A 21,113-nucleotide genomic window follows, 5' to 3' on the forward strand; every position below is an offset into this window, starting at 1 on the left:
AAGCCGGACCCCCGGCTGCAGACCCTGCGGGAGGAGATGGGCAGCCTCAAGCATCACTTCCAAGCGCAGCTGCTGCAAGAGATGAGAAAGGTGGCTCTGTCGCTCCTGCTTCGGCCGCCCGCTTGTAGGAGCGGGGCGGCAGCGGGGACCCCGGGGCGGCAGCGGGGACCCCGGGGGAGGGCGGGGGGGTGTTGCAGTGCAGATCAGGCGGTAGACACCCTGCATCTCGTGCCTCCCAAGCGAGGTGGTGCTCTCTCCTACCTTTCATAGACATTTGGGCTGGAAGGGACACTGGAGGATCATCGAGTCCAGCCCCTTGGTCTTCAAGAGGAGACTAGGCAGATATTAGGCTGGGGCGATACGATCCCAGCACCCGTTCCTGCCCAGGGCAGGGGGTCGGACGTGGTGATCGGTTTAGGTCCCCTCCGACCCTAAATCCTATGATACTATGAGTAAGAGATTTAAAAAAAAAACACCATTTTCTGTGTTAGCGGGGGCCACCCTGTGGTACGTGGCAGAACAGGGAGAAGGCAGCAGAGCAGCAGATCAGACAGGAAGCGCAGGGCTGGGAGCAGAAAGCAAAGCAGCAAATCGTGCAAGGAGGACACTGAAGGAAGCAGAAAGCAGAGCAGTGGATCAGGCTGGGAGCAAACACGCTCCCAGCGGTCTTTCCTGCCTACGTGCAGGGGGCTGGACCCAGTGAGCTGTAAGGTCTCTTCCAGCCCCTAATAACTATGCAGCTATTAGAGCACTGGATTGGTCAGGGAGCACAAGGGAGGAAGCAGAAAGCAGAGCAGCAGAACGGGCATGGGAAGGGGATCGGAGCAGCGCTCGGGGAAGGTGTGGGGCTAACTTGTGGCCGAAAAGGCTGGCCCCGCACTGTGCCAAGTGAGAAGGACCTCCTGTGTCCTGCGAGGCTAGCAAGTCCCGCACAAGCCAAAGCACCAGGCGTGAGTGGGCAGGTCCCCAGTGGTCGGGTGGAGACGAGGGTGGGAAAGCAATCCTCGTGCCGTAACGTGGTGTCTCGGCACTTCCCCGTGGCGCTCGTTCTAGCTGCCCACCCGGTGCGGATGACGCGTCGTCCCGCGGCCGTGGGGCAGCACCTCGCATCTTGCCTTTGTAATAGGTTCCAAAGTCCTAGGGCAGAAAGTTCAGTGCGGGCACCGCCGTGAAGGGGAAGCTACTTTTAACGTAGCTTTCTGCAGAATTCCCCATCAGTGACGTCGAGATGAATAACTCGGAAGAGAAGGGGAAAAGATTAGGGCTTTGCTCGCTCCGGCTTCTGGGCCTCAGCAGCTCCCCTTTTCCCTGGCTCCGTGCAGAACGGCTGGTGAGATGCACTTTGAGCGTGTCAGCCTTCCTGTGGCAGCAGCAGATCCGGCTGGGGGGGCCAGTGGCCGTGCCACAGTGAGAGATCCTGCACTTCTGTTGGTGGAAACATCCCAGGAGCGATGTGTCCTGTGCCCTACAAGTGAGAGTCATGGTGCGCTCAGGGATTTGGCCCACTGGCTAGGGGTTGAGCACCCCTGGGTTAAGTGGCTTCCTCATTTCTGTGGGTGGGGGGAGAGAAGGCTTGAAACAGCAGATGTGGTAGCAGAGACGAGGGAGCTGCTCTGGCACGTGAACACAGAGGCTCCCTGCGTATAGTGAGGCAGTAACGAAACCCATCTGTGCTCTTCTTTCCAGACAGCCCAGGCAGAAGAGCAGCTCCGGCAGCAAGCCCAGATGGAGGAGCGGCGCGTGGCCAGCTTGGAGGGGCAGGTCTCCGAGGCATCGGAGCTGCTGGGCACTTACGAGAGAGCCAAGCAGAAAGACCAGCTGGTGATTCAGAAGCTGAAAGACCGCATCATGCAGCTGGACCTGGAGAACAAGACCCTGGCTATTGCGGCGTCCAGCCGGTCCCCCGTGGACCTGCATCTGGAGGAGGCCAACCTTGACGTCAACGTCCTGAAGGACAAAATGGAGATGCTGAAGAGGCTTCTGCAGGCAGCGGCTAAGAAGAGCCAGCCAGCTCTGGACATCGAGAAGCTGTGTGAACTGGAGCTGCCGAGGGGCCACGAGGCAGGGGACGGGGAGAAGGCCACTGCCCTCTACTACCAGCAGGAACTAAAGCAGCTGAAGGAGGAGTTTGAACGGTACAAGATGAGGGCCCAAGTGGTCTTCAAAAACAAGTCGGCCAAAGACGGCAGCACGGCGAAGGAGCTGGAGGAGGCTCAGGAGCAACTGGCAGAGCTGAAGGAGAAGTACGTCGCGCTGCGGCTGTCCTGCGAGGAGATGGAGAAGCAGCATCAGCAAGAGCTGGAAGCCAGGAAGCAGGAGCTGTGCCACCTGCAGCAGGGTCACCGGCAGGAGCTGGAGAGATGCCAGCTGGAGTACCGAGAGAGGAGCCTCATGCTGGAGGAGGAGATGCACAAGCAGCGGGACCGCGCGCTAGCCATGCTGGCGGAGAAGGATCAGGAGCTGGAGCAGCTGAGAGCCGTGGCCGTGCCATACGGGCTCCATGGCTCCAAGAGCTACCTGGGACCAGGAGGTAACGTGGGCGATGACAGCTTAGCGGGTGACATCTCCTCCGAGAACCTCACGCAGGCCCTGCACATCGCCGCGGCCAGCGAGCCCACCTTCTTCCTGTACGCCGAGCAGCTGGCTCGCAAGGAGGTGGAGATCACAGCCCTGCGGAAGCAGAAGCACCAGCTGGAGACGGAAGTCCACCAGCTGCAGGAGAAGATCCTGGTCGAGGGGGAGAAGCACAGGGAAGAGGTGTCCGTCCTTCAGGACCGTATCCAGAAGACTGTCCGGGACCAGAGCAGGGAGGGAGCCAACCTGGAGTATCTCAAGAACATCGTCTACCGGTTCTTGACCTTGACGGACTCTCTAGGCCGTCAGCAGACGCTAACAGCCATATTGACTATTCTGCACTTTAGTCCGGAAGAGAAGCAAGTGGTTATGAGACACTCGGCCTATGGCAGCTGGTGGCTGCCTGGGAAGAGATGAGACCTCGTGCTCACTTGAACTCCTCCCTTTTAATAACACATTCCTGGTTTCTGTCTGTCCCGGAAGACCCAGCCGCCCTTCCTCTTCTTGCAGTGCAACATGTGTCCTGGCAAACGCCGAGGGGCTTGGGGAGCCTTCAGCAGAAAGCTGAGCTTTTACACTAGTGCCTTTAGCGCTACTCTAATGGCGGAATCGCTCTGGTCACTTGCCAGGACCGCGGATTTCTTTGCTACGGGTATCCACAGGAGGGTGGGGAGGAGACCCTGACTGAGGTCACCAGCCGTGTTAAATCTCCTTTCCCTGTTGTGCCAACCCTCCGTGCATGCAAGGAATAGGGGGACCCCGTCACTTGCTTGTCCGTGGGCCTGCACTTGAGCAGCGAAGGAAGCAGCCCTTTGGAGATGGGGAGACGTGATGCTCGTGTCGCTTGGTGTGGGGAAAAGCAACAGGGTGATGGTGACGGGTGAAATGTAATTCCCACTGTCCTGGCAAGGGAAATCCTGGGCAGCTTTGCGGGATGGCCAAAATCACAACAGCTCCTTGTTTTCAGTGGGGACAGCCAAGGTGTGTGGGGGAAGATTGAGGAAACGTAGCAAGAAGTCCCCCCCGCGGCAGGGATTCTCCACGGAGCCGGACGTGGGCTCATACGGGGGGGAAACGCTTTCCCAGCTTTCACTGACTGGCACTTTATAACACCGGAGGAGTGAGGGGTGGCTCTGGGCACATCCCTTGTATGTCTGTGGTAGATCAGGCACTGCTCTGCCCCCAGCCCTCTGGGAGGAGACAGGCGCTGTCCCGGGAAGGAAGGAAGGCCGAGGGGACAAAGCTAAGGGGATGCTCTGGCCCATGGCAGCCATTTGCAGGCTGCTGAGACTTGTGCCATGTCCTGGGTGCTTCTAAGTATAATTTTACTTAATTTATTTTGTGACAGCTTGGGCCCAGAGCCAGTGCAAGCAGCAGGGGAGGGCAGGAGAAGTGGTTTCTCCCAAGACCAGGGAGTCTTGTAGCTCTGGAGCGCCTGCGCATACTTCAGGCCTCACTGCTGTCATCCTGAGAGCCATGGGTGAAGGGACCATGCACCAGCCTGGTCAGGAGCAAAGTCCCTGGGGAGATGGGCTGCGGCTGCCTCCTCACGGGGTCGTGGGAAAGAAGATCCTGCCAGGAAACAGGAGCAAAAGTAGTGGGGACTTCCAGTTAGTCCTGCTCCCTTTCCAGCGGGCACTGCCGCCTTTCTGGGGAAGGATCGTGGTGCCAGCCATGCAGCTTGGCTAGCGCAGAGGGGCACACAGGCCACGAGAGCCCTCTCCGCTCTAGTTCGGTAACGAGCCAAGCTGGGATCGTCCCTTCCCACTGAAGTCAGTTTGTGCCTGGGGTCGCGGTCTCCCTTGCCCCTGGGCCCCCCCCCCGTGCTTCAGTTTGTCCCCCTTTTTTTCCACCTCCCTCCCAAAAGCAGCAGCGTTTCCATTTGCTGCCACTGCAGTGTTCTTGCTCCCTGCCCCTCTTCCCCATCAAGGACCAGCACTGCCAAGCCAGGACTGCCTGCTCCATGGTTGCACAAGGCCCCTCGAGCGCTGCATACGCGCCGCCAGGGCAGGGTGGTGTTGCTGCGGCAGGTCGGGGCACATGAGGCAGGGGTGAATGGCGCTACTGGCTCTGCCATCCCTCGGCAGTTTGGGGTATCCGCGCTGGGACCTGCCGAGTGCTGCCACCTCATTCCTCCGATCGGGAGGGGATCAGGCGCTGCTCTTGGGCACCGTGGTGGGCTTCCTGCCGCCGGGGCATCCCGGTGCTGCTGGTGAGCAGTATTAGTAGGGCCTATCCAGGTTCTCTGCCCTGCAATGGGTTTCTTTTGCCCCTTTCGGTGTAATGTATCCGGCCATCCCTGCGGCCCCTTTCCCAGGGCTGCCGGCTGGCCCCGGGACCGGGGCTCGTGTCCAAGGCTGAGCTTCTTGGTTTCCACAAGCCAAGGTTTGGTCCAGCAAACAGCAAAGCTCCTGCCCTCCCTCGGACAGCTCTGCCAGCAGCACCAGGAGGTCTGGACTGGACGATTTGCTGGGCGCACATGCAGTCATGAGCTCCGGCGGTCGTACATGGGTCTCATTAAAGGTGCGTTGTGTTCCCGGCAGCAGCGAGCGAGCATCCTTCTGTGCGTCGCCCAGCGGCGGTGGGGCTGCCGGAGGCGCAGTCGGCACCTGGCCTCCTTCCGTGCGCTGTGATTACCACTCCTCTCCATGCTGCCTTGTTTCCACGCACAGGCCGTCACCCCTGCAGCGGGGCGGGGACCTGGAATCCCTTATTCGGGTGGGGAAACCCCTCTGCCAGTCTGTGCCTCAGTTTCCCCATCTGGAACATAGTGATAATGCTTGCTCCCACCTTGCCAAGAGCCGTGGGGGCCAAAGGGGTAGAAAGCCCAGAGCAGGGCTGGACCAGGGGCAGCAAAACATCTGCTAAAGTGGGGAGGGAGGATCAGCCCCTCCCTTGTGCCTTGCTTGTACCCACACCTTGGAGGGAGGGAGCCAGGCCCTGGAAAGGGCCCTGCGGAGCAGGGAGGTGGAGCAGACACGCCCCGTCTTGGCTCCCCCAGGCCAGGTGCAGGGGGCCAGCAAGGACCCCAAGCAGGGGTCTTGCTCGTTCCTCCAGCAAGGACCCTGGGTCCCATCCGTGCACGCCACAGTACTCACAACTGCTGTGCACCACGGGGAGGCACCAGCTCTGGTCCTCCCACAGCCAGCAGGATCTGATCAGGCCAGTTCCTCCAGCTGCACCTGGCAGAGCCACACATGCCCACGCCAGGCTGGGGGCCAGCCCAGTACTGCTTGGGCACCATAGAGAGGGGCCAGGGCTGCTGCCAGCTGAGCCGGACTCCCAACTCAGTGGAGGCCGCTATGGAGGCCACAGCCACGGCAAGACCAGTGGCCGGCACTGGCACTGCGTGACAGCCAGGTACCCGTTGTGGGTAGCCTGGGTACCACCTGCCTGCTGGGCTTGGGCCCATCACAGGCAGGGGTCACCGGGTGCCTTCGGGCCTGTTCCCCCCCACCTGGCTGGAGCCCCGTCCAGGGCAGATGGGCAGGAGGCCCCTGCCTGCCTCGCAGCCCCAAAGTGCATTGAGCAGTGCATGCACCTCTCCTCCATCCCAGGCAGCAAAATCCCTGCTGTGGTCCCAGCAGGATGGGCTAGAGACACAGTCCCAGCCAGCTGCTCCCAGGGATGGGTTTAGAAGGACCACAGCCCATGCTCCGGGGGTGGCCTGATCCCCAGGCCTTCATCCCATGCCTGGGGCCTCTGGCCTGGCACCTGTGGTGGTAGAGCCAGGCACACTGGGGGCATGAGGCAAAACACCCAGTTGTGTCTTGGGGTGCACTGCAATGGGGAGGTACACGCACCAGCTGCTTCAAGGACTGGGACACTAGCCCTTTGCTCCAGCTGAGACCTGGTGCTGGCTCCGGGGAGGGGGGAAGCAGGACACACATCCCCTCCGGCTCTTGCTCTGCTCCATTGCCAGCTGCTGTCCCAGCCGGGCCGAGCTCCCCACTGCTGCTCAGGGCAGGAGCGAGCCCACATCTCGCACTCGCCTCCTAGGTGTCCGTGCTGATATACACCTGGCTGGTGGCCCCATCACTCAAGTGAGTCCCTACTTCCCAGGAGGGCAGGATGGGGCCCAGGCGTGGTGCGTGTGCCACCACTGCTAGGCCGGGCAGCGGCATGGCCCAGGCTGGTCCGCGTCCTGCTGGGGACAGCAACTGCTGTCTCCGCTGCTCCGCGAGTGCCCAGCGCGGCAGGCAATACCAGGACAGTCTGGCTTCGGGCCCAGTAATGTGGCTGCCAGCTGGGAGTAGAAAGCAGAGCAGCAGCCTGGGCAGGGGAAGGGGATCAGAGTGGCACTGCGGGGGGGTGGCACACCTGCCCCCACTGTCCAGGGACCCAGGGCCCTGGCTGTCCCAGCCATCCCTGCCATGGACCCCCTTTCCCAGTAAGGTCCTGAGACAGGAGGCAGGTTTTTTTTTTAACTACCCTTTACTACTATACAGGAGTCATTTCAACACAGTGCCGTCCTGGCCCAGCTGCGGAGAAGGCAGCCCCACAGAACCAAAGGCAAGCACAGGGCTAGAGGAAGCAGCTGCCTCCACTCCCCTGCTCCGCTTTCTTCTAGTGTCTCCAGGTCCCGATTCAGAAGGGGAAGCTGCCAGGACGGAGCAGGCAGGCTTGTGCTTTGCCAGCTCCCCCACCCCACATCAGAAACAGTCCAATGGAGGGCAGAGATGGACAGGGCACCGCGAAAGGTGGCAGGGATCGCCCCTGCCTCCCCAGAGCACAACCCCACGGCTTGGCTGAAGGTCCCCGCTACACAGACAAGCCACGGTCCAAGGACTGCACCTGACTAGGCGACAGCAAAACGCCGCTGGATGCCAAGGTCTCGCAACACAGCCCCTGACGCAGTGAGAAGAGCAGGGAGGAGAGGGATGATCTGAGCAGTGCACAGCCTGTTCCTCCAGGCACGCCTGTCCACGTCCCTTCAGTCCTGCTTTTGACAGCAGCAAGGCCATCAGTTCTGCGACGAGACACTGACTCAGGTCCACACAGCTACCGAAGAGCCGGGCTGCCATGGACCAGGTATAGCAGGGGACTGGAATTGCCTCTCGCTGGGAGCTGGAGCGTCCAGCGGGTCCTCGCCCACAGCAGGTCCTGTCCCTAGGGCGGCGGGCACAATGGAGGCGACAGCGGTAATGCAGTAGTGTGATCACAAGGATGGTGCGTTGTCAGCAAGATGTACGGTCTACATGGCCTAGCAAAGGGTGCTGGGAGCCTGGCTGCCTTCCCTCGGCCCTGCTGCAACGCAGATGGCCTGGCTGCGTCATGAGGCCCCCCAAACTCCCACTCTGGCTCCTCGGGGGGAGCAGGGGTGGCCAGGAAATGCTGCACTCGTAAGGCTTGTGCAGTCCCATCGCACTCTGCACTTGAACCCGCACGCACCAGCGGGCAGAGTCCAGGTCAGTGTGGCACTAGCTGGCTTTCGAAAACTGCTCGCTTACCGAGCCCAGCGGCAGCTGCCCACAGCTCTGAGCGGGGTCCTTTCCTCCCCGCAGAGTCCTGGTGCCCAGGCTTAGGGGTGGTGCAGCACTGTCTGGAGGTCCTCGGGCAGGGAGCCGATGATGGTCTCAATGTAGAGGCCCACCCGCTGCAGCGTTTCCTCCTTCACAGGGAGGTGATGGCACCTGGCTCTCACCTGCAGGGGGGAAGGAGAGGAGGGAGAGTCTGTAACCGTGGGGGCCTGTAGGAATTAGGAAATGCAGTCAGAGGTGATGGGTTGTTTGGTCGGGTACAAGCACGACAATTGCAGGAATCCATGGTTTGAGATGAGACAGACAGGGGGACCCCCTGGCTTCACAATCTCTGTGGGGACCCTGGTCCAGGGCTTCACCACCCTCCTCGTGAGAAAGTTTTGCCTAATATCCAACCTCAACTTCCCTTGCTCCAGCTTAAGCCCATTGCTCCTTGTTCTGTCACCTGCCCTCAATAAGAACAGTTTTCAGCTAGGTCTGAACTCAGAAGAATATAACGCGATGAGAAATGCAGGGCGATAAAAGAGAGGAAAGAAAGATGAATGCTTGGCTAGCACGAGCTGATCTGCCGGAGCCAGACAGCTAGGATCTTCCTCAGTAAGCCAGTTATAAGTATTTTGATCTAATGAGTTGACACAAGGGTTTGTTAAGGTGTTTGCACAGGGCTGGTCCTGCCTCAGGCAGGGTTGGACCAGGGGTGACGGCCAGCCGGCCGGCGCAGCTCCCCTTGGCTCTGGGATTCTGCGATTGCAAACACCTGTAACAGTAATCACTGCGTGGGTGTTGTCATTAATACGGGCCAACTTTTGGCAGGTGTGCCACAAATTAACCCTGTACCCTCCCCTGCCTGATCTGCTGCTCTGCTTCCTTCTTTGTGCTACTTGCCCAGTTTGCTGCTCTGCTTTCTGCTCCATCTCCCACTGCACTGCCAGTCCCCTACACAATCTGCCATGGGCCACACATCAGCCACCTGTTCTATATCACGGGGTCCAAGCAACCCGTTCCACTTCCGCGGTTAACCTAAGCAAGCCCCATGCTATCACTTCATGTGGGTGTGATCTACAGGCCTTGGGAACTGCTGCCTTTGTGGGGCTGAGGAGAGCGACAGGGTCCCTTCAGCCTATGTAAGGGGGTCTCGTGGCCAGTCCTGGTGGATTCTGCCCCCCATCCAGTCCCTCCAGCCCAGAGAAGCAGCAGGAGCCCACTCATCTAAAGGGAAGGTGTGATCCAGGGGTCTCCACTTGGAATCCAAACAGGTAGGAAAAACTGACCAGCTTCTCACGCAGCTTCAGAACCAGGTCCACAATCTCCACCTCCGACTTGTCTTTCATCCAGGCCACGATGTTCTGCAGGAAGAGAAGGGAAGTCACGGGAGGAGAACGGGGCAGGTCCTGGCAGAGCTGTGCCCTGACCAGCGCCCGACAGCATACGTTGAAAGGGTTTTGAGGGGGGGATTGTTCTGACAGGGAAAGGGTTAATAGCTGGAAGGCAGGGGGGCTGGAGGGGGCCTGGCTAATAACTTGGCCTCATATGGTGCTGGAAGGGCCATATCCCGAGTGCTCTGGCTCTTTTTAGATGCTGGGGGTGGGGAAAGAGGTCCATGGTAGCATTTTCCCTAATTACTGAAGTCAGGTTTTGGGGTTTTTTACATCTCTCAATTTAGCGGTCCTGTAATTGAGGATCTTGCCTTGAAGGGAGTTTGTACCCTCACGGCCTTGGCCGCCTCGGGGTCCCGTCACACTCGCACACTAAGCCGAGCTCTGCTCAGGGTGTGCCTGGCAGGGCTGTTTAAGGAGGCAGCAGCTCAGGTGTCCCTGCAGCCTTGCCCTGTGCAGTGGAGCACCAGGCACTGCAGAGGTAGGAGACACTCAGGTGGGGGCCAGCAGCACCGGGACCGTCCCATCAGGCCGCTCAGCTGAACGCGCGCACCGCGGGGAATCGCTGCAGGGGCTTCGGGCAGCAAGGGGTCGAGCAACAGGAGGCAGATCCCACCTGGGGCTCGCTCGGCTCTGGAAGGGCCTGAAAAGCCTGCTTCTTAGGGACGATTAAGAAGGGAATTGTAACAAAACAGAAAGTATCACGATGCCCCTTTATAAATCCATGGGATGGCCACACCTTGAACGCTGTGCCCAGTTCTGGCTCCTGCACCTCCAAGAGGAGACAGAAGAGCTACGGCAGGTGCAAAGACGGGCAGTGAGGATGAGAAGCACTATGGAGGGGCTTCCCTAGGAGGAGACTCACGAGGCCAGGCCTGGGCAGGGCAGAAGGGATGCTGGAGGGGGCAGGAGAAGGGGTCCCAACACACAAAATGGCCAAGAGAAAGTCCCTGGGGATCGATTGTTGCCTGTCTCTTCCCCAGACAAAGACGACAGGTCACAGCATGGACCAGGCAGGCCGCAGTTTAAGGGAAGGTTTTTTTCCCCACAGCATGGAAACTCACTAAAGTGTGGAACTCATTGCCAAGGGATGGTGGGGACGCTGACAGTTTAGTCAGGTTCAAAAAGGGATTAGACACATGCTTGGAGGAAAGGGGCAGCAGGAGCTATGGAGCACGGGAGTGATCAGCGCGGCCTCTGCATCACAGCTTCCCATGCTTTACATACTGGAGGCTGCAAGGGGGGAAGAAAGGGGGGGAAAAAACCCTGGTCAGACCCAGTCACTCTCTTCCAGCTGCCCTTCTCTGCGGCTGTGTGACACAGGAGACTGAGCAAGATGAACCTAGGGTCTGCCCCAGTCTTACAACAAATGAGCAGCAGCTGCCCACAGGACCCAGCACAGGATGTATGCTGGCTGCTGGGAAGGCTGGGCCGATCCAAGCCCCAAGTCATGCTGTGGTGGCCATGCTTAGTAGCTGGGTCAGAAGGGACCTGAGCAGATCTTCAAGTCTGACCCCCTGCCATGGGCAGGAATGAATGCTGGGGTCAAACGACCCCGGCTAGGTGTCTATCTAGCCTCCTTCTGAAGACCCCCAGGGTAGGAGCCAGCAACACTTCCCTTGGAAGTTGGTTCCAGATCCTAGCCACCCTGACTGTGAAGTAGTGCCTCCTGATGTCTAGTCTGAACCTACTCTCCATCAACTTATGGCCGTTGTTCCTAGTTACTCCCGGTAGTGCTCGGGGGGTCCCCCCTGGTAAGTTTATAGACAGTCACCAGATCACCCCTCAGCCTTCTCTTGTGGAGGCTGAACAGGTTCAGGTCCCATAGCCTCTCCTCGTAGGGCCTGCCCTGCTGCCCCCTGATCATGTGGGTGGCCCTCCTCTGGACCCTCTCCATGCTGGCCACATCTCTCCTGAAGTGCGGCGCCCAGAACTGGACGCAGTACTCCAACTGTGGTCTGACCAGTGTCACATAGAGGGGGAAATGACTCCAAGGTCTCTTTCTGCCTCTGCACGGATGAGAAGGGAGTTCCCCAGCCTGTAGGTCTGCTGCTGGCTCTTCCTCCCCAGGTGCAGCACCTTGCACTTGTCAGTGTTGAATCCCATCCTACTCTCATCCGCCCACCTCTGTAACCTGTCCAGATCTAGATGTAGCCTATTCCTTCCTTCTAGCGTGCCCACTTCTCCCCACATCTTAGTGTCATCCGCAAACTTTTACAAGGTGCTTTTCACCCCCTCGTCTAAGTGGCTGATGAAGATGTTGAACAGTGCGGGCCCAAGGACTGAGCCCTGGGGGACCCCACTGCCCGCATCCCTCCAGGTTGAAAATGACCCGTCCACCACCACGCTCTGGGTGCGGCCCTCCAGCCAATTTGCCACCCATGTGACTCTGTAGGCATCAACACCACAGTCGCCTAATTTTTTTAATGCGAATGGGGTGAGAGACAGTGTCAAAGGCCTTTCTAAAGTCCAGAAAGACTACGTCCACTGCAACACCTGTGTCCAAGGATCTTGTGACCTGGTCGTAGAAGGCCGCCAGGTCGGTCTGACAGGACCTGCCTCAAATGAACCCATGTTGGTTGCCCCGAGCATACACTCCCCTGCTGGGCCCTCGCAGATGTGCTCCTCGATAATTTTCTTAAAGAGCTTCCCCAGGACCGAGGTAAGAGTAATGGGCCTATAGTTTCCTGGGTCCTCCTTTCTCCCTTGGAGGCAGAGTTGCTCCCCAGGGACACAAACCCAACTGTACCTCTGAAAGCCCTGGCCCCGGATGTACCAGCCCTCCCCTGCAGGTATTAAGCACCAGAAACCCAGCACGTGTTCTTGCTGCTGGAACGTACCGCCTCACAGATGGCCTCCAAGTGCAGAGCCTCCAGCTTCTGGGTCATCTCCTTGTGCCTCTGACGGTACCAGCCATCGAAGTTGGGAGACTTGAAGAAACGCCTGAGGGGAGAGATGGAGCTGAGGTGAGACAGAGGAAAGGACATGGGGCCCTGGCAAATGGCAGGGGGGGGTTTCTCTGCTGCACTCTGATCTCACGTCCTACTAAAAGGGTGTTTCCAACACACGGTCTGACTCTCTGGGTCTCCTTTGGCACCAAGCCTCCCTTCTCACTGAGTACCAGGTTTCAGATCCTTTTCTCCTCCCTCCTGGTTCTGGTGAAGGCTCCCCCTCCCTGCTCACAGCTCTATTTTCTTACAACAGTGAGGGGGACCCTCCCACCCCACCATTTCCTAAAGATCCTGTAGCACCTTACAGTCACGCCAGGGCTGGGGCTAGGTAGCAAAGGCACAACGACTGTCATGTCATGCTGGACCAGACCCAGGACCTGTATAGTGCAGTGTCCTGCCAGTGCCAGGAGGGCAGCAATGGAGTAAGTGTGCCTATGGGGGAAGTTTCTCCTCGGTTCTATCAGTCACTAATTAACACAGGCCTCAAAGCAGGAGGTTTTACAGGCCGAAAGCCTGCCAGCTCCAACTCTTTTCAGCGGTTTTGAATCAGTAACAGGAAATAAGCTCTGCTGCTGCCCTTGGCCAGTATTAGTTAGCCAATTTCTTCCTGGCATCAAGCTTCCCAAGTGACCAGGCTTGTCCTTGTGCTGCCCTCTCCTTTCACTACATCCAAAGCAGAATCTGGCAGGTACATGCATTATAAGCCAGTTCCCACTGCGGGGAAAAGGCAACTGACCCCACGTTCTTACCGATAGAGACCTAACCAGTCCCCCTTCAGGACACAGGTGAGCTGGGGACCAGCATGCTCAAGGGTCTTCATGAAATCTTCCTGTCGGAAAGGCCGGATCTGGGGAGGATTCTGTGCAACAGAGAGAACGTCACCAGGCAGCTAGGAGGTGCATCGGGCATGGGGTTCAGACTTGCTAGGAGCAGTCTATGCAGGATGCATCCAAAACCCATGAGAGCTAGCAATACCCAAAAGCATACATCTCCTGCAATTCTGCTAGGACAATCCTAGCTGCAGACCTGTTAGCAACCTTGCTGAGCTGAAAAAAAAATCACTGCAGACAGCAAGCCTCCATTTCCAACATTCATCCAAACTCCTTTTCCCAGGGACAACAACCCTGTTCTTGTGCACAGTGGGCCACAGACCACTACATCCTTCCTATAGCAGTCCCACCTGCTTGGTGGGGGAGTAAATTTTAGCCCCTCGAGGCCAAGATTTCGGCAGGTCTGGGCCTGGAGTTGTTTTCCCCATACATGAGCAGTTTGTTGCAATTTGGGCCACCAGGGCCATTTGCAAAGAAAACAATCGGCACAAGTGTGCAGCCATTCCCAACCCACATCTGGAAATCAAGTCCCAGCAGCCCACGCCGCCCCTACCTTCCACGGTGTGATGGCCCTCTGCAGAGGCATCAGGCTGGCGATGTAGTGCTCCTGGGGATCAACAGTGAACACGTTAGAAGAACCGGAGCCTGCTGCAAGGCCACTCACTTCCACACTGTGCTCCAAGTGCTAGAAGGGCACCCTGGGTACCACTCCCTCCCTTCCCTTTTCACTTTGCTGCGTGTGTCTGCACACGTGCAGTTGGTCCTGCTGGCCGATTTCCCATCCAAAGCCAGGACATCAGAACTGGCTGCAGTGGAAGCATTGGGGGGTAATACAGGCTGAGATCCGCACCAGGGACTAGGACTTTAAGACACTGCTGACATCCCCCCAGGGAAGGAAGGCTGAGAAAATCACCGTGTTTCTAATGGGACTGGCTGGCATTGGGAGTCAGCAGCTTTCCAGCATAGGAGAGGATGGTGGGGCTGGAAAGGAGAAAGTACTGCCACCCTGGTGGCACCCACGACAAACTCAGGGCCACAGCAGGGGCCTTCAGGATCTAGAAGTTCTCAAACTCATGTATCGATCTTAACCACATTTTTCCAAGAGAGGATGGTGGCAGGGAGATTTCTCTAGCCTAGTTTTCACTGGACTAGATCCCCGGCCCCCGCTGTAAACATCTGCCTTGGACACTGACTGAGACCACAAATAGGTGCAAGAAGCCAACTGCAAGGAAAACCTGCACAGGGGAGGAAAGGTTTGTTGTTTTTTTTACTGGTACCCGATGTGTTAGGAGCAGGATCACAGATCTTTTTGCCGGGCACAGTAATGGTCAAACCCACTAGAACAGCGGGGCACAGCCTCTGGCCCACGGGCCGGATCTAGCCTGCACAGATGTGTCATCTGGGCCACAGGGCTTCCCATAGGGCTGGACACATGGCAGTGCTAATTACACCCACAGCTGCAGCAATCATTGCTGCCACCAGTCCCTCACCAGCAAATTTCCTGACCCATGTACTGTCCCGTGGTTGGGATGACGCAGCCCCAGACACCATGGGGCTGTGCTGGCATTTCCGATTGCATCTGCAGATCAACCTTGGGTGCCAATCTTGCAAGGATCTGGCCTGCAGACCAGCCCCATGCCACCCATCAACTCTTGGGACTGGACAGGTCTGCCCTAGAACCTGCCTATCAACAGACAGAGAAGTCGTGGACTCCTCATCCCTGGAGGTGCTCAAGGAGAGGGTGGGCAGCCACTGAGCAGAGATGACCTAGGAGTAGCGATGCCTGTGCTCTGCTATGGGAATTTCCCAGGCTTCTGGGCAGTGCCAATTGCTACCCCTTGCCCTTTTTGCTCTGTCAAGGGGTTTTTAAGCCTCCCTCAGAGGCACTGGGTGCTGGCTGCAGCCCAGGCTGGGGATAGGGACTGGACTGTGCCAATGCTCCTGCTGGGATCAACCCTGCAGAGTCCTGGCTTGAGGGTCTTGCTCTTCTGCATAGGGTCAGACCGATGCTGCAGTGGGGGCAGGAAGGAATTTTACCCCCTGGCCAAATTGGTAGAGATTGATGGGGTTTTCTCCCTCCTCTTCAGCAGGGGCACAGCCTCTGCCTAGGATCTCTTAAGTTTATATTAATAACCTTTTATAAAAGCAGGACATTGGCTGCTGTGGTCTCCCTGCTTTACCTGGGGCAGGTAAAGGTGTTGCATCTCATATTGTAACAGGCTTGGCAGCAGTTTTACTAAGAGATTAGATGATGGTTTGTATAGGATGGTTTGGATACAGATAATCCTGCCTCAGGCAGGGGACTGGACTAGAAGAGACCACTGGATGTCCCTGCCACCCCGACTTCTCTACGATGATGATTTTATGACAGACCTGTTCCTCTCTAAGAGCGACGTGACCCTCTAAGAGCGCACTGGTGTGACATATCTGAATCCACGATGGCTGCTCAGACACTACGGAAGGTATACAGCAGCATTCCCATTCATCCCCTCCCATTCCTCCATCTGACAGATCACCCTGAACTCACCAGGGGGATGATGAAACTCTGGGTCAGCTCTAAGAGGTGACGCCTCAGAAGGGCGCTCTGGACTTCCGATGGGCGCTTCCTCTGAATCCCCTGCAGGCAGACAGACATTACAGCAAAGCAGGGAGCTCAAGGTGACAACATTTTTCAGTCAGCGGCTTTGACAGCTACGTACGGAGGTCATGCAAGTGCGTGCAGCATTCTCAACCTGAATGCTGCGACTACTGGCAGTGGAGGACCCAGCTGGATAAATCAGTTTTGTGCATGCTCCCACGTACTGCCCAGAGCAAGATCCGCGCACATGAGACATCAACATGAGATCTCGTTCACATTAGATGGCTTAACTCTTCAGAATATGATCAGCTCTCACCTCCCCTGCTAAATAGGCACCAGGATTTAATTTAGGTGAAAAATCCTAGCGCAGCAGGACAAGAGTGTTCTGGGGCAATATAAACCCATGGTCGTATAATATAGGCTGACCCATGAGAGACAGAAATCATGCGCTTCAGCAGTTAAATACAGCCTCTTGTTCCCTACTTCCCCATCAGGAGATACAGGAGACAGACAGGAAGCACCTACCTTCAACAGCCTCTTTATCAGAGTTTTGTCTTTGTGCAGAAAAGTCTTGTAAGACGTGTAGATTCCTAGAGAGAGAGATCACCATCCACCATGCACCATTTTTAAAGGTAGTAAAAATCATAAATTATAAAAATATTTTAAAATATATCTTGTTTTATATTGTAAGACCCTCCCATGGGCCTATTTTGGGGAGGGTGGCATATACATCTAGTAAATGAATGAATCAATATAGTAGGGTTTCAGTTGTGAGCAAAGGAGAATTTTCCAGCAAGGGTCATAAACTGTTAGGAGAAATCGAACTGAAAAGACTCCTGAGATCACCAGAGCTGCTGCTACAAGTGACACTCAGGACTGGATTAAACTTGAGCATTTCTCAGCAGCCCGAGGCTCCCCTGTCATGTAACCAATGGAGTTAGCCCTGGATGAAACCCAAGCTGACTAGTTTATAGGCACACAGGTGCACCTCCCCAGCTGGGTAATACTGGCTCTCATCACAATATAATGCCCCCACCCCAGATACACAAAACAAAAATAAAACTCTCTCAGTTGCCCCTCAACCTGTCAGACAGAAAATCCAATGCATCTCTACTGGTGATGGCCTGTGGAGGAGATGTGCTGCACACCTCATGGGAGCTAGTTAAAAGTCTCAGGGATGACTTGGAAGCGTGGCACAACCCATGGTCTTGGCTCCTCCACAAGGGACTTCCCTACTCCATGCCTGACCTCCCCAGAAGTCCTGTCCCCCGCATTCATGAGCCTTTCCATACTGCCCTAGTTTCATTTCTTCAGTGGAATAAAGCTATCCTGGGAGGTCCCAGTGATGAGGCAGCCAGGCTCTGAGGATGAAGGTCACTCAGAGCATGAGGAGAGACTGAGCTCCACTACCAAGGGAGAGGCAGTGCAGTGCAGGGAGGAGCACACTGGTGTGACGTACTTCTGTGATCTTTGCTGCTATGCAAACCAGGTTCTACATTGCTACCACAGGAAATATAACTGGCTTCAGACCCCAACACGTGGCTCTCTGAAGGACAAGCAAGTGTCTTCTGGCCAGGTGGAGATGGAAACGGGTGCTTTTTGCCACTTCCAGGACCTGCCTTAGCCTGAGGCTCCCAGCTCACATACAGCGTGAGGGGCAATGCTGCAGCATGGCTGAGTGAGCTAAGGAGAACTGAAGCCAAAACTTAGCTGTATTGCTAGAGAGGGGGGCAAAAGAGTAGGCATGCCAGGGAAAGGAAAACAGGTGGGTGATTCAATCCACCTACAGAGCCCTAAATAAGGGAGAGCCACTCAAATCACTGGTTTACTATGACAGCTTGGAGAAACCTATGAAGCTGCTTCTACCATCTCCAAGGCTTCTCTTTTCTTAGTCACCCTAATGGGATTTCCAAACCAAGAGAGGAAAAGCCTTTCCATTTCCTGAGACTTTTCTCTACATCAGAAGCCTTTAGAGAGCTAAGTTATAATAGCAGAGGGCTCAAGAGAGCCCAGGCTAGGAAGAAGACCCGGCTCAAGTGAGGGACAGAGGAAGCCAAGGCTCCTCAGAATAACTGCATCGCGACTGGAAGCAGCCCAGAGGCCCTGGAGCTCCCATCCGTTAAGGGATGGCGGGTAACACCCATGATGCCTACACCGTTGCGAGACCCACACCTCAACCGAAAACAAGCATAAATGCAGTCAAACCATATCTGACACAGAACAGCAGTTACCCGGCTTAGTGTCCAGAGTTTTCAGTTTGGCTAGTTTCTTCACCTTGACTTGCTTGGGTAAGTCGCCTGCGGAAAGACACACGCCGGCGAGCAGCAGGTTATAAAAGCTCCAGAGCCCTCCTCTTCAGCAGGGAATGTAAGGGAGGGCTCACACTACAGAATCTAGACTTCATCCTCCTGTGATGTGAGCCCCGAGCTAGTGCTGGCATCCCAGGGGCCAAGGGAGCTCTCCGACTGATCCTACAAGTCAAGGGTGCTCGCAGGAAGCCAAGGATGAGGGGGTCTTGTGGAAAAGAATGCCTTAGTCCATGCTACAGCCAAACTCAGCTTTCCAAGTGATAACACCTGGTTCTCCCTTCCAGGCCCTTCTCTCCTGCTCCCCTGTACCATCTTTCCCAAGAAAAGCCTTTCACGTCCTTAAGGTGCAGAAGGAAAGAAACACTAAGCTTGTTCCAATTTACTAATGAGTTTCTGACTCTTCGAACTCAGCACATCAAGCAAGTGGGAGATCAAGAAGCCTGGTCTACCCTTTCTGGTGCCCTGATCTTCGTAAGGATAGAGATATATGTACCTGACTGGGAGTGCCCTGAATCTATAAAAGCCACTTCCCTATAGAAAAAAACTGTCTAAAGTAACAAGACAGCCTTGTGGGATACCCCTTACCTGACATTTTGAGCTCTCCAACCCGAAGGATGTGTGGCCAGTGCTGTAGTGTTTTGATAAAGAAAGGATTTGTTACTCCCACGACGATGTTTGGCCTGTAGAGAGAAGAAGGGGGAAGCTTGAGCAATACTACTGCCAAGGGACCCATAACGTATTTGTGATAAATGAGCAGTCTCTGTGACAGGGGACCATTAGGGTACTCACGGGGCTTGCGTCCTGGTGGTGTACTCCCTAAACTCACTGTCGTGGATGGTGAAATATGGGCGGTAGTCACAGCAATATTTTAGAGGAGCCAGACAGCTGCAAGAACAACAGTGAAGGAAAAGGGGGTGAACCAGGTGACCCTCCCTTTTAAGGCAGCTCAACCCTAAAGAGGAACTAGGTCACGTGTACTGTCAAAGGAGACAGTTGGGACATGCTTTCCTCTCCAAATTGAGGCAGCTTTTAAAACTGAGAAGAGGAGAACTTGCATTTGGTTTCAAAACCAACACCTCTCCCACCAACAGGCAAGCCGAATCACTGCTCTCTTCCCAGTTCTGACATTGGGATGATGTACTTGGGGCTGGTCCTGCTTTGAGCAGGGGGTTGGACTGGATGTGACCTCCTAGATCCCTTCAACCCTTATTTTCTACAATTCTATGAAAACAGAAACAAGTCTCTTTCGAACAAAATAACGATGCTGTTTCCCATCTTACGAATATACCTTATTTTCTCACATACAACATGCCCTGGAATAGAAACACACCCCTTGTTTTTAAAAGGCTGAATGAAGAAAGAGAGATCTTTCCCTGTGGTAACCGAGTAGCAGCAGCTAGCGAGCAGTGTCTGGTCATTGGTCTGCACCCTGGTAGTAGCCTGCAGATTTTACTTGTACTTTTTGTGATAGCAGCAGAAACTGTTATTACCAGATTTCTTGCATTTAATGCACACCAACATTTTCAGCAGCCGGTTTTTGGGGGAAAGTGTGTCCGTACACTAGAAAATATGGTACTTTCATGTACACATTAATCATAAGCAAATCACTTCACAGGGTGAGGATTCTCAAGGGAGGAGGATTAACAGGCTCATTCAGTTCAGTCACTTGCAAACCAGAATTCATGCCAAGTACCTGGTAAGGGCCAGAACGATTTCTGAGGAAACAGTAGGAGATGGTGCCATTACAACAACTGGCTCCCCCAGTAGCATGAGCTCCCACAGCATCTGGATGTGAATCAGCAGTGGCTGGAAGCATCTGTTAGTGAGAAAAAGCAAGACACAGGGTGAGGCTCGAGACAACGCTCCTAAAAGAAAATAAGAAGACCATGTTGTGACAGTCAGGTGCTCCTCTCCATCCTGTGAAGGTCCCTTAAACACTGCATGACCCCCACCAACCCACCAGACTGAGGCTCTTCGCCAGCAACAACTTTGTGATCACATTTGATAACCGCCACCCTCCCAATCAGCTAACACCACTGAGAGCAGAGAGGAAGGAGGCAGAAAGGGGGGACTGTGCTGAGAGAAGCTCACTCTTACCTGAAGAGATCTAGCTCGTGAACGGTGGGCAGCACTAACGGGGCTGGTAACAGATTCTGAGTGGAAGAGAGAAGAAAGCGAGTTAATGAAAGCAGCATTCTGAGCTGCCTGCGTCAGTCCTACAAAGTAGTCCCCTCTAGAGCAAGTACCAAAGCACCCCAAAATTTAGACAAGCATAATGGCTGCAGAGGCCAGCACCAGGGGCAAACCACTCAGCCAGCCAAGGACACACAGAATTTCCCCCTCAGAAGCCAGCCAAAAGCCCCGCCTTACAACCTCTGGGGACTTCCCAAAGATGCTTTATTCCCTCGAGCTTCCACTGGAATATGGGAAAGAGGTAAGGGAACCGGGTGGATGCCAACAGTCCAGAATGCATGGGAATCATAAAGAATCACAGAAAGAAGGACTGGAATGGACCTATAAGATCATCAAGTCTGGTCCCAGAAGGAAATAAAGGGAAGGGGTGAACAAGATCAGCGATCTAAAGTGAGCCACGAAACCGGGGCAGCATCAACTTGGGGGCCAGCTGATCTGGGAACTCTCAGGAGAGGAGAGGCAGACAGGGAAGCACACTGGTTACAGTGGATTGACACCCTGTGCAGAGGTCCCCATGTGGAAGTACCCTGTGGTCCGTGTCGAACAGGATGTAGTTCAACACAAGGGACTCCCATATGGCAACCTTCACACAGGGGATTTAACATGATTCAACTTACGCACGCTGTTTCCACCCCTCCAGCTGACTCACCTCGCCTCTCCTGAGAGCCGCTGTACAGACAACCTCAGGGATTCCTGTACCCAGGCAGGAGTCAGTGTAGCTAGGTGAGAGCCTGATGAGTTTGGTGAATGAACTAACTTGAGGGGAATGGAGAGGAAGCTACCAGTCCAGGCAGGGCACTGGACAAGCTCCAGGATCTCTAG

At 55.7% G+C, this 21,113-nt stretch overlaps 2 protein-coding genes across 2 annotated transcripts in view; one reads left to right on the plus strand and one right to left on the minus strand.

Annotated features, from left to right (window-relative positions):
- GCC1 (GRIP and coiled-coil domain containing 1) overlaps window positions 1-5,553 on the plus strand; it is an 8,029-nt gene extending 2,476 nt beyond the window's left edge. The window contains exons 3-4 of the mRNA XM_025215435.1: window positions 4-90; window positions 1,687-5,553. Coding sequence (XP_025071220.1) covers window positions 4-90; window positions 1,687-2,991 — 1,392 coding nt within the window. The 3' untranslated portion in view covers window positions 2,992-5,553. The remainder of the gene's footprint in view (window positions 1-3; window positions 91-1,686) is intronic.
- A 691-nt stretch (window positions 5,554-6,244) lies between these two features.
- DENND6B (DENN domain containing 6B) overlaps window positions 6,245-21,113 on the minus strand; it is a 29,647-nt gene continuing 14,778 nt past the window's right edge. The window contains exons 9-20 of the mRNA XM_006033615.2: window positions 20,196-20,251; window positions 19,792-19,914; window positions 18,888-18,983; window positions 18,684-18,778; window positions 18,021-18,086; window positions 16,315-16,379; window positions 15,739-15,828; window positions 13,765-13,818; window positions 13,131-13,240; window positions 12,271-12,373; window positions 9,326-9,400; window positions 6,245-8,218 (exon numbers count right to left, since the gene is read on the minus strand). Of these exons, the coding sequence (XP_006033677.1) occupies window positions 8,096-8,218; window positions 9,326-9,400; window positions 12,271-12,373; window positions 13,131-13,240; window positions 13,765-13,818; window positions 15,739-15,828; window positions 16,315-16,379; window positions 18,021-18,086; window positions 18,684-18,778; window positions 18,888-18,983; window positions 19,792-19,914; window positions 20,196-20,251 (1,056 nt within the window). The 3' untranslated portion in view covers window positions 6,245-8,095. The remainder of the gene's footprint in view (window positions 8,219-9,325; window positions 9,401-12,270; window positions 12,374-13,130; window positions 13,241-13,764; window positions 13,819-15,738; window positions 15,829-16,314; window positions 16,380-18,020; window positions 18,087-18,683; window positions 18,779-18,887; window positions 18,984-19,791; window positions 19,915-20,195; window positions 20,252-21,113) is intronic.

This window comes from Alligator sinensis, unplaced genomic scaffold (genome assembly GCF_000455745.1).
Source record: "Alligator sinensis unplaced genomic scaffold, ASM45574v1 scaffold1083_1, whole genome shotgun sequence".
Classification (NCBI taxonomy): Eukaryota; Metazoa; Chordata; order Crocodylia; family Alligatoridae; genus Alligator; species Alligator sinensis.